This window comes from Morone saxatilis, unplaced genomic scaffold (assembly GCF_004916995.1).
Source record: "Morone saxatilis isolate NCDOM2014 unplaced genomic scaffold, NCSU_SB_2.0 Contig16, whole genome shotgun sequence".
Taxonomy (NCBI): domain Eukaryota; kingdom Metazoa; phylum Chordata; class Actinopteri; family Moronidae; genus Morone; species Morone saxatilis.
Genome location: NW_023339718.1, coordinates 8,728,499 through 8,745,710, shown reverse-complemented (window position 1 = coordinate 8,745,710; position 17,212 = coordinate 8,728,499). Strand labels below are relative to the sequence as shown.

The 17,212-nt window shown below is 40.1% G+C and overlaps 3 protein-coding genes across 8 annotated transcripts in view; 1 reads left to right on the top strand and 2 right to left on the bottom strand.

The window, feature by feature from the left end:
- Window positions 1-1,762: 1,762 nt before the first annotated feature.
- Window positions 1,763-10,088, bottom strand: ewsr1b (EWS RNA-binding protein 1b). 4 transcript variants are annotated; one of them, XM_035657809.1, is made up of 15 exons: window positions 9,987-10,088; window positions 9,474-9,510; window positions 9,111-9,162; window positions 8,640-8,781; window positions 8,267-8,462; window positions 7,959-8,182; window positions 7,672-7,825; window positions 4,413-4,450; window positions 3,818-3,847; window positions 3,604-3,719; window positions 3,388-3,517; window positions 3,176-3,286; window positions 2,776-2,902; window positions 2,312-2,668; window positions 1,763-2,134 (listed from the first exon to the last, which is right to left on the bottom strand). In XM_035657809.1, exons 1-15 carry the CDS (start codon window positions 10,000-10,002, stop codon window positions 2,098-2,100), a joined length of 1,767 nt encoding a protein of 588 aa, XP_035513702.1. In that variant the 5' UTR covers window positions 10,003-10,088; the 3' UTR covers window positions 1,763-2,097. The 4 variants fall into 4 exon arrangements, with proteins under 4 accessions (XP_035513702.1, XP_035513701.1, XP_035513699.1 ...); XM_035657808.1 differs by having other exon boundaries at window positions 7,923-8,182; window positions 8,640-8,778; XM_035657806.1 differs by having other exon boundaries at window positions 7,923-8,182; window positions 9,987-10,087.
- A 2,068-nt stretch (window positions 10,089-12,156) lies between these two features.
- Window positions 12,157-14,844, top strand: rhbdd3 (rhomboid domain containing 3). Of its 2 annotated transcripts, none has more exons than XM_035659060.1 (5): window positions 12,157-12,587; window positions 12,672-13,055; window positions 13,730-13,856; window positions 13,959-14,184; window positions 14,368-14,844. In XM_035659060.1, the coding sequence occupies exons 1-5, from the start codon at window positions 12,425-12,427 to the stop codon at window positions 14,431-14,433; spliced, it is 966 nt and encodes a 321-aa protein (XP_035514953.1). In that variant the 5' UTR covers window positions 12,157-12,424; the 3' UTR covers window positions 14,434-14,844. The 2 variants fall into 2 exon arrangements, with proteins under 2 accessions (XP_035514953.1, XP_035514952.1); XM_035659059.1 differs by having other exon boundaries at window positions 13,959-14,213.
- A 20-nt stretch (window positions 14,845-14,864) lies between these two features.
- emid1 (EMI domain containing 1) overlaps window positions 14,865-17,212 on the bottom strand; it is a 53,349-nt gene continuing 51,001 nt past the window's right edge. Inside the window, exon 16 of one of the 2 annotated variants that reach the window (XM_035659057.1) lies at window positions 14,865-16,185. In XM_035659057.1, coding sequence (XP_035514950.1) covers window positions 16,052-16,185 — 134 coding nt within the window. In that variant the 3' untranslated portion in view covers window positions 14,865-16,051. The remainder of the gene's footprint in view (window positions 16,186-17,212) is intronic. The other variant, XM_035659058.1, reaches the window with a different exon arrangement.

The window sequence follows — 17,212 nt, the reverse complement described above, 5'->3', positions numbered from 1 at the left end:
GCACTTCAAGATGTCAGCTGACAGGGTTTCCCCGAGGGATAATTTAAGGAGGGCCTGAAGTTAAAAAAACCCACACAGACATTAACCTCGATTACGGTATTGCATCAGTAATGAGAGTGTGAGATCAGACCACATAGAAACCTGCGAGCTGTCAGAGCGGAGGTAGAATGACCTGAGAATGATGAGTCCTGGAGTTGGAAAACATATTGTGACAGGAGTTAAAACTTTGGTGCTCTGAAAGAAAGCCAGCCCCCCCCCCCCCCCCCCCCCAAACATATGTAGAAACACAGATGTGCTTACCGCCTGCATTTTTGCCACAACAAAGTGGAAATATAAGTGCTCAAGAAGCAATTTGTAAACAAACTATAACTGCTAAATAGATAATACTGAAAGGATGTAACACAGTCTCACCAAATGAGTTTGACTGCATCCTACAGGCAGGATTACCCAGTGGTAACCCAATAGGTGTATTGGAAGAAAGCATCAAAGAGCTGTAGGATGGTCTTAATAGCCATATGTTTGCCAGATGTTAGAAATAAAATGTGCCAAGGATTGACATCTGTGATTAATAACAGTGCTCAATCTAACTTGATTGCCTTATAGGGAATACCGCTCAATGAATGCAGTTAAAATGAGAAACTTTAAGGAAAAAGAGAAGAAAAACATTCACAGTATTTCTGATGTCTAGAACAACACAGGTACTTTTCTCCAGCTTAGAGTTGATGGCAGTGTAAAGAGAAATCATTGTGTATTTTGTCTAATTCTGACAATTTTAACTGTAAGCTATAACACAGTCATTAACACTGTCATTGAAGACAGAAATTAACATTTCTGCCATTTTGTTAAGAATAACTTAAATATGAAGAGTAAAACTAAATATCATTCACAAGAAAAGGCTTGTACCCTTTAGTCTTTTGTGTGAACAAAGAGACAGAGTCAATGAATGAGTCAATGTAAAGCACCAGAAACCAGGCCCAGCCAGTATCCTGAGTCACAACTGCAGCACCAGAGGTTTCAGTCTAACCTGCGCCACCTAATGGCAAGTAAAATAACAGCAGCTGCCCTTCAGATGCGCTCCAGTTACAAACAACAATCAAACAGAAGAAATATTAAACAATAGAGGTCAGCGCTGAGGCTAAGGACATTGCAGACAGTTGCAATTATTTTATTATACAAGTGCTCCTCAGGATATAGTAATAAGAATACAGAAATCATTTCTTAGGCAGCTTTGCCATAAACTTGTGGGTGGCAATCCAAAGAATGTCAGAATCATTATCTGTGGTGGAACAAGTATCCATCTGACTAAGTCATGTGACAGGGTAGTGACTGTTTTCATCTAAAAACTGGAACGCTTGTGACTGAGCAGCTCATCTACACCAGCTACAGTATCTATAAACTGTTTACAGCTTTACACTTTTTCCTGTTTTCTTTATACAAACACTGAATTGCTTCAGGAGCTTCACACTAGTTTATTTTAATCAGTTTCTCATTACTACATTAACTTGTTAAATCATTTGGTGATAACTTTAATTATTTTAATCTGTTATAACGTGCAGCTGTAATGACTATTTCCTTGAAGAACCTACCTAATACACTTCTAGCTGCACAACACAGGCAACCACTGGACAAAAACACAACCCATGTTGTGACCCCCAAATCATTCTCTGTGCTAACAACTTTCAAAGAGCATGTATTAATATATGTTATAGCTTTTCCTTTGTTCATTTTGTAATTTTCAGTAAAGCCCACAAACTCAAAAACATCAAATCAGTAAAATTTTATTTCCCAAATTTATAATAATACAATTGTCAGCTGTGGGAAAGGGGGAGGCAATTATGCTAACGAATGAAAAATGTTTTTACGATACAATGTCAAACCTATCTGCATATTTAAAAAAGCAACAAAGAAAAACGTGCACAATACAATAAGGAGCATAAACATGGGTAAACTAAAATAAAAAAAAAATGGAAATACGAGTTGAATGAAACTGCACAAGATGTTTGAAAGCAGTTCTTTTACCATCAAAATATGGAATCATAAATTAAAAATTCTCGTCTTAAAAATGAAATTCCACAAGAGGAACGGTCAGTAAATTCTTCAGTAGGGTCGTTCCCTGCGCTCCTGGCGATGGTCCCTAAAAAGAGAGCAAGAGAACAGAAGAGTACTGAGTGACAGATCTGATTATTATAAATATTGTTTGCATTTCACACCAATATCACAGGTTTACATTAATTAGCTTTTGTCAATGTAATTGTGTTCAGCAGTCTTTGAAATACTCAATGGAAACAGCGATATGACATCTTAATCCTACCTCATATCCATCTTGCCACCTGGTGGGCCCATTCCTCTTCCGCCTCGGCCACCCATTCGGTCCATGGGTGGTCCTCCACGCCCAGCCCCACGGAAACCTCCCCTATCCATTCCACCGCGTCCTCTGAATCCCCCACGGTCGCCTCCCCAGCCTCCACGGAAACCTCCAGGGCCACCTGGGCCTCCAGCTCCTGCCGGCCCACCGCGGTCCATACCTCTGCCTCCACGCATTCCCATTCCACCTCTGCCTCGGTCACCTCCGGGGGGAAATGGGGGGCCACCGCCTAACCCTTCTGGTTTGGGGGCTTTGCACTGGTTACACTCCATCCTCCAGGCAAAGTTCTGGTTGCCACAACCCCTGGGAACACAGACCAAATAAATACATCAGAAACTAATCTTTCAAACAAAAGGAGGAGTCAAAAAAAAAAAAAAAAAAAAATGATTGCACTATGAAGTAATACATACGGGTTAGGACACTCCCAGTCCCCAGCCCTCTGCTGCATGTTGCCTCCTGTGGGTCCACCTCTGCCCATACCACGTGGACCACCTCGTGGGCCGAAGCCACCACGGTCACCCCCACGGCCCATCATACCTGTTAACACAAGGAAATTACAGAACTTTAAAAATCACATGACCCAGTCTTTATATTTTTCTAGTGGTCTCCAGCAACTAAGACGCAGTTTAGTTGCAATCATCCACAGCAGGACAGCTTCAGTCTGCTACAGGGTAGTTCTGTTCTGCTTTAACATCTCAAGCAAGAGACTGAGCAGCCAGTATTTCAACATTTTAGACAACTGGTTTCTTGTGCAGTACAGTGTGAACAAGCCCTTCAATAGTACAACTCTAAAATACTGCTGACATTTACCTCCACGACCCATCATGCCATCTCGCATGGGCATGCCACCTCTCATTCCACCCATCATGGGCTTACGGCGTGCCATGGATACCTTAAGCCTTCGGCCTTGGAACTCCTTTCCTATAATTAAAAATACAACAACATTCACGTTCTATTAGTTCATCGTGTATTTATTTATGAGAGTCGGTTCAGGTCTGATGTGCACAGCCAATCAAACATACCATCAAAATGCTCCACGGCAGCTTTGGCACAGATTGGCTCCTCATAGGAGAGGGTGGCATCTCCCTTGGGCTTTCCTGTGTCCTTGTCTGTGTATATGTTAATAGCAGGCTGGCCAAGTCTGCGGTTAATCTGGACACACAAAGAGAATTACATTTTGTTTAGCTGCCACATATGTTGTATTTATTCCAACATTTAGATTGAAGACCTATTTTTACCCTGATTGGGCCAACATGTTTAAAGAATTCCGCCATCTCCTCTAGGTTAGCCTTCTCGGTCAATCCTGTGATGTAGATCGTGCTGTTCTCAGAGTCATCCTGCTCTTCAGGGCGTCCTAAAACAAAAACATCATGTCATCAAAACATTATGTAAAAATACAAGCTTTCCTAATAACACTTCAAGAAAAGCATTGAGTAGTGTGACTCTACTCACCTATATCACGCTCGTCACTGCCCATAGGTCCTGTAGTCCATGAGTGCAGGAGGAGAGAAACAGATTGAGAAAAGTCAGTGTGTGCAACTGAAGTTCAGTGTACAACACCTGAGGAGTACTACAAAAGATAATCCAGACACTCCCTTATAAACGCTGTCAGTCATACTGGGAAGTTGAAAATGGCACCTTATGGTACACCACAATTCCGACAAAGTGATATATTGAATTGAAAATTGAAACCTCAGACCCTTTGGCAAATAATTGTGTAAAAGCCTCTAAGACCAGTAAGAAATCCTCAAAAAAACCCAGGAATTCAGGTCAAGAGATTTGTTAAAGCAATATCAGGCAGTTGTGTGGAAATTTGCCATTAACCTGTCAAAAACTCATTGTCAAACCATAAGCAGAGACTGAATTATACCAAGTACCCCAGAGAAAATGGTCTCAGGCATTGAAAAAAAATTCCCCAATATTTTCAGATGTGTTCATGTAAATTTTTTTCATACCACAATGTAAGACACATCAATGCTCAAAGCATATTTGCTCAAAAAGTTTAAGGCTTTGAAAGGACTAACCAGTGTAATACTCGTTAACTTACCACCAGGCTTACTGAAGCCACCTCTGTCTCCAGCGCTGCTATGGGGGAATAAATGGAGATATGAAGGCGATTTCCCTTTTACAGCCACTTCCATGGCTCGAGCAAAGTGGCTTGATTGAGGGAGTAATCAAAACATTCCAACTAGCCGAACAGCAACTAAAAACTCCCCAAAATTATAAATACACAATCTAATCGAGGGGATAAGAGTATTAGCTCTGTGCCATTCCTTAACTAGCTGAGTACAACTTTAGTGACAGTTTGCAGTAGTGGATACATTTGTGCAAAAATATGAATGACTAACATATTTTTCACTGCCTTTGAAATGTGACAAAACCCAAACATTTGTACAAAGGTAGAAAGATTTCAGATGCATTGATGGCTACGAAGTTTTACCCAGAAACAATAAAACACCCCATTAACATTAGTTCTAGCAAAAGTTACAGCTCAATTTAACGTGTATAAGCTTAAAAATAGACACAATGCATCTGAAATTTCACAAGATGATCAAGTGATCACATTCACCAGGTAATAAACAAATAGAAAAAAACAAAACAATTATACATTGTTCAAGACAAATCAACACCAAAAAGAAAAATTTTACAATGTTTACCAGGGTTATGTTAACTTAAAAACAAAGACTTTGTGTATTAATATACCCATCATGCTTTTAAAAAAAACACCATCCTCAGTTCTTGAAAAAAGGCAGACCCCGAATCTTTGTTTAAGCTCCCTCCTGCTGCTTAAGCTGGCGGATCTGTACTGAGTACAGATACTTTTTAGAGAATAGATGGTTTTAAATGGCTCTCACTGTTACCTGTACGGTATAAATGTGACAAAGCATGTTAAAAAGTGGTCAAAAGAATGTGATCAAACATTTGTATTCCAAACCACAAAAACAATTAAACATTTCAAAATGACAAAGTGCAAGCCCCCCCTGCCCCACCTCCCCCCAAACAGACATACCTGTGCAAAACTAAAATTAGGCTAAAATGAACATTTTAAGTATAAAATCATATCCTATATCATATCTGAGCTATAAATATATAGGGTTGTGTTCCTATTTATTCTATTTTTTATGCATTCTTATTTACCAGTTCTTTGGAAAGACTGCAGAGTTTCTTGATTAAAGACGTGTACCGTCTAAAAACTGTGTGTGTATTCGCTGCACCAAAAACAAGAACCAAGTCATGCAGAACTATTTTAAAGAAGGTTTACACTGGTGAACCAAAAAAGGCAAAACTGTTATGGGAAAAATATTTAAAAAAGACCACCTGAAATGATTCGAGTCATTTCTGACCGAAAACTGATTTAAGATTTTTTTTAACAATCCAATTTCCAAAACCAAATCCTAAAAATGAAGACCGTCATGTCATCCAGATTTATATTGAAAGGTGCCCATGTTGTTTGAGAAGCCAAATTTGCTGATTCAACTGTTTCATCTTTTAGTTTTACAGCCATGATAGTCCATCTAAACCAAAAACAAATAATTAGTACAACCTCTGTTCACCTGAATACCCCTGACCTTTCTCTTGGTAACCCTTTCAATTCCTTTGCAGGGGAGCTGATGGTCAGTTTCTGATTTGGGGTTGGGTCAAACCATTTCCAGCTTCAGAGAACAGTAGACAATGGGCACTAACAGTTCAAAAACCCAATTTGCACCAAGAGCAAATTTGATGAACGTACCAGAGTAAATGTGTCAGGGACACGCTCAACTGAGTTCTGATTTCTTTATCATGAGGGATAAACATGTACACAAGACATGCAATCCAAAATAAAAGCATAATACACCTGAAGACCAGTTTTTGTAGCCAAGCCGAGATTAGACCACCCTACACCAAAATCCATGGGCTTTATCCTCTATATTGTCTTAGTGTATCTACACTAACAAGCCTCCTGAAATATATTTATATATAAGTGAGGGGGGAAAGTATGTTGATGTACACGTTCCTGTTATCCCATGTCTTGTAACATCACTAGACCCGTTTTCTTTTCCTCTAACTTTACCATGAAGGTGTGACACCAGAAAACTCAAATCAAAACAGTTTCGAAATGAGGAGTGACTTGTATTGAATTTGCTCTGAATGTGTTTTGACCTTAATGCAAGTTTTCACTGAAGATTTTTTTATAGCTTGGATGGATATTGAAACGTCAAACACAAAAACCCTTTAAAGAGATCCAACAACTTATTTTAATACAACAGATGGCATAAAGTGATCAACTCTGCTCTTTTAGGAGCAATGTTAGAGCTAGAGAAACTTGAAAACAGTTCCTCATTGTCTCCCTGTAGCTGATGCAAGTTATTACCGAGATCTTGCAGTACCGTTAGGTATTTAACCGTCTATGGCGCCATCTTTCCCTTTTGGTATTACTTCTTCCAGTCAAATGACAACATACTTAAAACCAACCACAAACTGAAAAAACCCAGGAAAAAAAAAAGGCAAAAAACCTGTATGAATGCATTTGAAATGCAACAGGATGTACTGCACGAGGCCAGTGTCTATTTAGAAATTCCTTAATATCAATGCTGTGTTATAAAGATCTTGCAGAACACACTAAAACTTTTAGTTACAGCATAATTGAAAAAAACCTGCAGAATTTATGCAACTTCTAATTGCATTCTTCTTGTAGCAACTGTAAGTGTGTCACCCTACAGAGAATGATGCACCATAGCAAAAAACTTATTATGTTGCTAAGATAGCGAGAGAGTACTTGAACCTTCCTTAAGGAAACCCCATTATAGTTTTGATAATATGTAGGTAAGATAGTGTTGAAATACGATTCTATCACATTCCCTGACCAACAATATACAACCTCTTAGTATAACTTTTTGGTATTGGCTCATAATTACGTTATTATAACATAACATAAGCTGTTCAACCTAAATGTTTATGCACAGGTCTCAGATTTTTTTTTTTTATATATAGATAGGACAAACCTTTTTCTTACCTTTGGCCAAATGAGAGGCAGGGCTGAGATTAACTGGATGAGAATAGCTACAACTGCTGCCAATGTTGGCATTTATTACACCTTCCATCATGGGCCTCAGGCATTGTCAGAGCACATAATTCATCAGCACTGATTGCTGATAAAATCATGACGCCCCATTTTATAAGAGAATAAAGTTGCTAGATTGCTGGTGTATTGCTTTTGATTATTCCAATGATTTCTGATGGGGACTCGTCTCAGCCCTGCCCCAAGTGGCCACAGCACCTGTAGAGTCAAAATAAAATGAGGTTAAGTGCTAAAGAAAGACACTTACCCCATGCCACGGCCCATGCCTCCACGCCCACGATGCATCATTCCACCTCGATCAAAGCCGTCCCGGCCTCTGCTATCCCCTGTCCCTGGGTACCTTGAAGAATCAGAGCCAGAGTAACCAGAACCTCCGCTCTGGCCATCCTGTCTGTAATTATCTACAAAAGCATGAAATGAGATGAAAGTATGTTAACAGTGATATTAAACTGAACTATATCAATGCAGATTAAAATACAGCAGTTAAGCAAAGCTTACTGTAATGGTTAGACTGGTTGTAACTGGGTGGTCCACCTTGCTGGCTGTACTGGTTGGATGGAGGCTGCCCATAGGAACCAGCAGCCTGAGGAGGGTAAGCAGGAGGAGCCTGTTGCTGCTGCTGGGTTGGTTGCTGGTACCCCTGCTGCTGGCCATAGCTGGCCTGCTGGGCCTGGTAGCCAGGCTGTTGCTGGCCATATGCTGCTGGCTGGGAGTAGCTGCTTTGGTTGTAACTTGTCGGCTGGCTGCTAGCATTGTAACTGATAAAAACAAAGAAAGACAAAAAGATAAGTAGGTCCTTTTAGATTCACTTGTTATTTGGTTCCTAGCTGAGGTGTACAAACCTCTGTGGTGCAGTGGGAGCAGCCTGCTGGCCATATCCAGGGTACGCAGACTGGGCAGTATATCCTGGCTGAGAACCGTAAGACTGGGAGGCAGCTGGAGCAGCAGCAGCTGGAGTGCTGTCATAACCACTGGCTCCATAGCCCTGGGTTGACTGGGAGTAGCTATGAGTGGTAGACTGGGCGGCGGGGTAGCCAGCTGTAGAAAAAGAAAGAAAGAAAGAAAACCAGGGAAAAGGTTACATTCAAATGCTCAGGCATCATTTCCTTTAAATGACATGCTGCAAGTACACAGCTGTTTGGCCCAATTTTGTGCTGTCCACCCCCGGCCCAGGGCGTGTGGTCGGGGCCAAACGTCTCCGTTTTATCAACTGACCTGATGCTGGCTGGGCATATGAAGACCCATACTGTTGCTGCTGCTGAGGGTATCCTCCAGCAGCAGGGGTTGTCTGGGTGTAAGTGCCGTCAGCTGCAGCAGGTTGGGCATAGGATCCGTAATTCTGTTGACTATACCCCTGCTGAAAGAATAGAACATGGTTTTTAAGCTTCAGTAATTACATTACGCTTAAAGACTCATTAAACATGGATATTGATCTGTTTACCCATATGCCTTAACTGCCTTAATAAGACTATAGTGACAAGATTTCCCGTACTGGACTAACTTATGTTTGGATTAGACTTAAAATCACCTCCTTAATGTTGCAAGCGCAATGTGTGCCTACATTTATGTTTCTATATTTGAATGAACAAATGCAGTATTTTAAAAGATCATAATCTCAATAAATCACTGGTCCATCACAAAGCACTCTACAACAATCAAACAACTACCCTCCATGTTAAATCTCACCTGTGCAGACTGTCCATAGCTTTGTGAGGGCTGGGCAGCGTAAGAGGCATACCTGTAAAAAAGTAAATAAATCAATGTTTAGCCAAACAACATATGGTGCACCCTTTGTTTACCAGTGTGTGTTTGTCTGGATTGTAGTTTATAAATCTTCTTTAATCCCACCTACATGTATTACATATATTAAACAATCTGATTAACACATTTCCTAAATAAACGCCTGGATATATACAGAGTCCTTTCTCAGGAACCATATTGATCACTGCTCGATTCCTTTATCTCAGCAGCAACACTGATGCTTAATCGATAGCATTACTTAAAAACAACACTTCCAATAACGTTAGTAAGTTAATTGAAGACTCTTACCCTGGCTGGGTGCTGGTTTGACTGTAGGAGCTGTAATCTGTTCAAAAGAAAGAGGTTAAAAGTTGATTAATGACTGCACAACCTTTGCGCGCCATCAGCGCACCGACCCGTCGTTAGCTCGCCATTCAACTACACAACGCTCACTAGCGTAAGCCATTCATAAAACACGACGATGCTGCAGAAATAACCACGAAATGTAGGAATTATCGCCACGTGTGGATTCAATCTGTGGTAACCTGGCGTTCATTTTCGACCTCGGTTCGCAGAAGTAATAAAATCAACCGGTAAAATAAATAAATTAAAACAACGACTCGATGAGCTAACGTGACTAGGCCGTGTGCGTAGCCGCTGAGCTAACGCTAAGCGACATTCGACAATGCTCCGATATTAACCAAAAACACGGATTACGCCGACATGCTCCCTTTTAAAAACAAATCCAATCACTCAATTGCTCAAATCGTATAACACAAATTTCTCCAGAATCAGCGTTAAAGTTCACAATTCTCCACTCACCCGGAGCCGACGCCATTTTAGTGTGTCTGTGCGTGCAAGACGACTGGAGCGAGCTGGCTGCTGGAGAGAGCTTCTTCTCTTCGACGGGACCGCGAAATCTCGCGAGATTACAGTTGTGACGTTCGCCAACGAACCGAATCCATGGAACGGCTCTTTGAAAGGAACGCTGGGAACCGAATCACTTGTTGAGAGCCGTTCTTTTTTTCGTTCTTTTTCTTTTTTTTTTCGTTCTTTTTTCTTTCTTCGTTCTTTTTCTTTTTTCGTTCTTTATCTTTTTTCCGTTTTTTTTCTTTTTTCGTTCTTTTTTCCATTTTTTTTTCTTTTTTCGTTCTTTTTCTTTTTTGTTTTTTTTCTTTAATTTTTTTTAAATAGCTGTCACGCACACAGTATGCACTACACACACACAAGCTCCTCCTTTCGCTTTTTAAATCAACTTTATTATAGTTTACACATATAATAGATTACATAGACAAGGAAATTGCTTCAATAAAATCTTGTAAAGTGCAACTCCACTGAGACTGAAAGCATGCACGACAAGGGGAGGAGCACAGCAGAGTACACAGGTGCTAATTTGATATGAACATTTCACATGACTTCATCTGAGTTGTCAGTACTGCAGCTACAATGAGCCAAAGAAAGCGCAGCAGCATTTGGATGCACTTTTTGGACGAAAGAAACGGCAAAGCAAAGTGTAACATCTGTCAAAATAATATTTCTGGGTCAACAGACAATTTGCATCGCCATTTAAAAACTCAACACACGACAGTCAAAGTGGTGGAGGGAAGAAGAGGATCGACTAAGATAAAATGGGTTACCCCCTTAAAAATAAATCAATATAAAAATGAGCCAGTTATTTGAACGGCTCTTTGAAAGGAACGGCTCCTCAAGATCCGACTCCCTTCAAAGAGCCTTAAATCCCATCTCTACACGAGAATGTACGTGACCTCGTTTTGAACAGTGATAGAGGTCCTGAAAGGGTGTTCATTCATTACAATAGGTAACTTAGTCCGCCTGTTAGTGGAGACATTTATTAAAGCATAAAGGCTTAAAGGGGCCAGAAGGAGAGGATCACCATAACCGGAGCTCAGCGGGGGATTATATTAACTATATAGAGGGGGGGAGGTAAATAAATCCAGGTAAAATATGAACCAACAATTTTTAACTGAAGGGTCCCCTAAAGAATATTAGAAAATATCAGTGGTGGAAAGTATAGGTGTAGATTTATACACTAGTACCACACTTCTGTACAATTTTGAGGCAGACCATCTGTTCTTTACTTTAGTATTTCAATTGTATGCTTGGCTTAATACTCCACTACAGTACATACTGAATACTTGAATTTCCCTCGGGATAAATAAAGTATCCATCTATCTATCTCTATCTACAGGGAAGTATTGGTTTTACTCTGATACACTTATTTGGCAGCTAGTTACTTTTCAGATGAAGATTTTACATTAAAAAGACATATAAACTGGTAAAATACAATGCATTGTAAAAGATTAAACCGGAGGAAATTTTAGAGACATTTTCAAAAAAAATAATAATACAAATTTATGTAGCAGAACTTTGTTTTGTTTTATTTCTTACCTTATCAATCATCTCACAACCCTTGTTATACTTTATCTGGAGACCTACTGACTCCTATGTTGAGAACCACTGGCCTAAACAACCAAACAAACAAAAACCTAACAATCTAATAATTTAATATATATATATATTTTTTTTTCTTCTGCAGAACAACTAGTTTTGCATTCACTTTCTGTACTTTTGAATAAATTATACTATTAATGGAGAATTTTTACCCGTAGTGGAATATTTTGACAGTGTGGTATTAATACTTTTACTTTTTATTTTGATACTTCTTCCATCACTAGGAAATTAAGAGTTATGCCTGCCACAAGTACCAGAAGTTTATAGTGACATCTTCATGTTGCTTTTTTTGTGTGACCAACAGTCCTAAACCCAAATATATTAAATTTACTAACACATAAAGCATCTAGCAAGCAGAAAAAAATACCTAAACAATGAATCAATTATCAGTATTGTTAGCAGTTTATTTTTTGTCCACCTTTTGTTAAATGTAAGCCAGCAGTGTGTCCAGTAGGTGGCGCTGTTGCTCCTCTACAGTTTTCCAACTGCCCCTGAACACACCGAGTAAGACGACGTGACGTACTGCGGAAGTGGACGTCCACTGAGCTCTAAATGTTTTCACGCCGGGATTTGTCTTCTATAAAAACGTTTATTACTCGCGTATTAAGGGCATAGTCATTTTACAACAGCAGTCAAACGCACAGGGCTCCAGCTCCCACTCTTAATATAGTTAGAACAGGCTTATATACCTGTGGTTGTGCTTGTTATGAGCACAAACAGATGCTTGTTTACCAGAATTATGCAGCAAAAGGACAAGTGAGTGTGGAAACTGCAGGTAATCCTAAATAATGCTTGATCGTGTATTGTCAGGATGGTTTTGGTTTCGATCAGATCGCCCTGGCTTCTGTCTGGGAACATCTGTATTGATAACACTCATGCTGCTGTTGTACACTGGGAGCATACAGGCAAGTCTCAGCATAGGTCCAGGTGGAGACTTCCCAGGGGTCAGAGGTAACTGTGCTTCACAATGCATGGCTTTTACATGGAAAATCTGATATTTCAGTGTACATAACGCATTTTTCTCCCCCTCCTCAGATGTGTTCCTGTACGCGTTCAGTCATGATGAGCTGCCCTCTCTGCTGGTCAGTGTGGCTCTCCTGCTGCTGGTTGGACGGTGTCAGGAGCGTCGCTGGGGGACAGTCGCCTTCCTCGCCGTCTCCATCCTGACAGTGACCATATTACCTCTCATTTACACCCTGGTCCTCTTTGTCGGTGGAGGCGAGGCAAGTCGGATCAGTGGTTACTCTGCCATCCAGCTGGCTCTGTTCACAGCGCAGTGTCGTCAGGTGACACAGAGGAGGCTGCTGAGGTGTTTGCCAGTCTGGTTTCTCCCCTGGCTTCTTCTGCTGATTGGTCTGCTGCTGCTGCCCGGGACACCCGCCCTGCTTCACTTCTGCGCAATATGCATCGGACACAACTGTATCCTTCCCTGTGTATACAGTCATTTGATGCATGTACAAAAACACATTCTCCAACAAAAGCAAATGTGAATGTATCTTAGTTTTGATGGGTGCATAGAAACCCCCTACACACCCATTGTAAACCCACACAGGGGTTGTATTTATTTTGCTTGATTAGACCTACTGAGGACTGTTACAGTGTGTGCTTACTTTACATATATCTCACTTTCCTGTTACTGTTGTTGAACTGTAAGGCTTTAAGACAACACACACCTTTTTCATTCTAATTAGTACATAGAAACTGGTGATATTATGTAATTCTGAGCTGCTCAGCTTCAGTTTAACTTCTAATGTCTAATCAACACATTTGTAAAGTGTGCTGGGCTGTTAAAAGGCAACACATGTAATTGCCACCCGGAGCAGTGGTCCCTTTTTTTGCTGTATTTAATCATGACTAAAAACTTTTTTTTAGTTTCAGGCCTTGTGTTGAATTAAGGAAAAATCAAGACATTTAAAATATAGATATATAGATATCTAGATGACCCATAGTGTAGGCCTGTGATTTACTACTATGTGTTTGAGCTGAAGTTAGGTGCTCTCCCCCCACCAAATCTATAATGAAGTGTATTTCCCTATAAATAACACAATGCTTAAGTCTTTTGTTTTAAAAATAACCCTTAATATACCTCTCAGATAATCAGCCCTTCATTGGGACGTTACAGGAGCTGGAGGAGACGATGGTCTTGGATTTTATCCCTGATTGGGCATATGTTCCAACTTCAGCCCGGTTCAGATTGCCAACCCACACTACCTCACAGAGGTGTGATTCATCTTATTCCAAGTCTCACTGAATATTCAAACTCACCACCTGTATGCATGACAGTGGCAGATTTCATAATTTCAGCTTCATCTGTTGTCACAGATCTAGATCACCTCCTCAGAGAATGCCTGTAGATCAGGCAGCTGCTGCCCCCATGAGGGATCCCTCTGCTGTAAACCACCACCAGTGGTTGGATCCAGTGCCTGCCTGGCTAATAAGAGAGTCTGCTGCACAGTCTGAGGCCGAGGTGTTGGAGGAACAAATGCTAAGGGCAGGGATACTGGCGTCATTACAGGATGCTCCTGACGACCCCGGTGCAAAAGTGGAGGTATCCAAATCATCAGTTTCCTCTCTGCGGTTAGTAATAATTTAATGTCACGTAGCATTTTTTTGTGAATTGGTGGATATGTTTGTTTTTTTTTTTTTACTTAAAACTCTGCATTTTATTTCCCATACAGGTTTTATTTGTAATATCAGGTACTCATTCAGTTTCCAACATTTTTCCTCTCAGACTCCAGCAGCTGGAGAGGATGGGCTTCCCCACAGAGAAAGCTGTAGTAGCACTAGCGGCCTCTAAACAGCTAGATGGCGCCATTTCTCTGCTCATTGATGACAGCGTCGGAGAACAGACTGTGGTGGTGTCGAAAGGGAAGAGCCCTCCGCCACCGCAGAGCACCTAGACGAGCTCATTCTCCTGGACTGAGACTGTTTGCTTTTGTGCAGTATACTGGACATACATTATGCTTGGGTTTTGCTGAGCTTTAATATTAGATTTTCCCTGTGGGCTACTTATAGAGCTATTTTAATGATCACAATTCCTGTGGGAAAAGTGGCAGGAAAGACTTGAGTTGCTCTTTTTCCAGACTTACCAAGTGTAGATGCAAACTTGACAGCTTTGGAGGCAGTTTCTTATCATAAAATGTACATCGGAGAGAGAGAGGATGTCATTTATTGTAATCATGTTTAATAAATACTGTTGTAACACAAATGAAGAGAGGTGACATGTTTAAAAAACAATGAACATCATTTTATTACATCGATCATCTAGACAGGATTATCTTAACACAATGACACATTTGCAAGAAAAAAAAAAGGTTTGAAATATGAAATGGTTACACAACAGCATACAAAATAAACTACAGTTGATCAATTTAAATAGTTTCACAATAAGTTTGATATAAGATGAAAAAACAATTATCTAGTCTTTTCATCAGACAGTTTAAGCAGTTTACCAACACAACAGTGGTAAAAATATGTTCAAGTTCCATTAACAGTTTTGCTGTTTCCTTTGTGTGTGTTAAAGATCTAGAAATAGACAGTCTGCAGTTTTCATTTCAACATTTGTTTTGTAATTATTTCGTATGTTTTTTTTAAAATCATTTATGACAGTTTTCAATGATATGCAAACAAACCCAAATACAATTATTTGTGCTTTTTTGCACAGATTAAATGTTAATATACTATTATTTATCAGCCTGCGCTTTATAGGGGAAAAAACACTCACACCAGAAAACTACAAATCACTGTTAGCAACACATATCTCAGTTAGAGTGGAGATGACTTCATCTTTTTAGTGCACTATATAACACTGAGTTAAACAATATGATAGAAGTATAACAAAATTAATACTAGAACAAGAGGTTGGTTTGTGTACTTGTGTCCTGCAAACTGTACATGCGCAATATACTTAAATAGTGGAATCTCTTCAGATTGCAGTTACATTATGAAAGCAATACAAACTCAAATCCAGTCTAGTTCCTCACATCTGATTTCCTCCTTCAATTGATTACTCTAAATGACCCTTATTGTCCAGAACTGTTTGTAGCTCGACGAGCACCACAGAAGGTTCAGATTTTCCTTTTTTTTCAAACATGAACATCTTATTCTGAGGCTTTAGTTCTTCTGTAGCCAAAGAAATGAGACACAGAAGGAGCTGCTGGGTGTGTTATGTTAAGTGTTTGGTTATGATGATGGTTGAGGGGGAGGGGGGGGGGTCAAACTAGTTCTCAGGTCCAGATGGAGGAGGACATTGTGGAGTATCAGTGGAGTTTCCCTGAGGTGTCCCCCATCCTAAATCTGATTTAAAGCCCAAAGAGGGTATCAGATATGGTCTAAATCTGTTGCCGATGAGACCTATAGGAGGGGGAGTCAACCCAGCCTGTGATCCTCAGGGTGAGCGGAGGGGGGTGGGGGGGCTACTTCCCTCGAACCTTGGTGTTGGAGGACTGAGGAGAAGCAAGTCGATATGGAAGCGCACCTGCTCGCTTATCTCTGTAGAAACTAGGGGAGGCTGTGCCAAACGGTTCATCCCCAGACCCTAGATCAGGCTCTGTTGAAGAAAGACAGCAGTTGGAACGGGGCCTCCCTGTCCACCAGTGTGTGTGGACATCTGCACTCTGTGGTCCTAATCCAAATCTACTCTGATGTAGCTGCTAACATGGAGGTGTCAGGAGTGGGGTTTTTTTTTTATGTTAAAATCAACTAACAGAATGTTTAAAGGATTTAACCTAACCTTATTTACTTGATTCTGCTGTAAAGGAGGAGCATCTGGTTAGTAGGGCTGCAACAATTATGTCAATTATCAATAAATGTGTCCATTCTATTATGATATTTTAATAATTATTCAAATATACTATTATTTTTAATAAAATGTCTTCAAATTCTGCAGCAAATCATCAAGCCAAACCAGTGATTGTTTGGTATTATTGCTTCATAAATGACTTAAACAGTTCATCCAATATCAAAATTGCAGCTGATTTATTTTCTGTCATTTGACTAATTGTCTTATTGACTTATCATTGCAGCACTACTGGCCAGACTAACATACTTAACATCCACTGGTGCCATTAACCTACAAAGCACGACTATTATACAAAAGATTAAAGCCCCTGAAAACTTATTATAGACTTATATTAATGACTAAATAACAATCACAGTTAAAGTTAAAAACAATCTTAGGTATTTTTGAGTTGAGTTTAACATTCAAAAACTCAGCTAATCTGCTTCAGCAGGACTGCGTGGGTGTGTTTTGATCAGATTTGACTGACAGTGCGGTGACATCACCGCCAAACAAAGTTAAACTGTCTCTGATTTTGGATTTAAATGTTTGCTAAATCCACCTGAGCCCACCCACTTTAAGCAGTGAGAAGAGCACCAAGAAAATGCACAAATACAGAAAATATCTCATGTGAAATTAAGACCCAAAATGTTAAGGTTTTGTTTCACGTAGGACCACAGCTGCTCATAGTAATGAAGCTGATTGAGTAAATACGTTTTTGCAGGGCGCTTTAAAGTAATATCTGCACTAACAATCAATGGTTCCGGTTACATACCCAACACAGATTCAAAAATTACCC

Coding starts and splice junctions, on each gene's coding strand:
- ewsr1b (XM_035657806.1), bottom strand. Junction 8,782..9,110: donor GCTATGGACAGTCTGCACAG/GTGAGATTTAAC, acceptor CTATTCTTTCAG/CAGGGGTATAGTCAACAGAA. Junction 3,287..3,387: donor TGCCGTGGAGCATTTTGATG/GTATGTTTGATT, acceptor TTTTAATTATAG/GAAAGGAGTTCCAAGGCCGA.
- rhbdd3 (XM_035659059.1), top strand. CDS start 12,425: ATGCTTGATCGTGTATTGTCAGGATGGTTTTGGTTTCGATCAGATCGC. Junction 13,056..13,729: donor AATATGCATCGGACACAACT/GTATCCTTCCCT, acceptor TATACCTCTCAG/ATAATCAGCCCTTCATTGGG. Junction 14,214..14,367: donor TCATCAGTTTCCTCTCTGCG/GTTAGTAATAAT, acceptor TTTTCCTCTCAG/ACTCCAGCAGCTGGAGAGGA.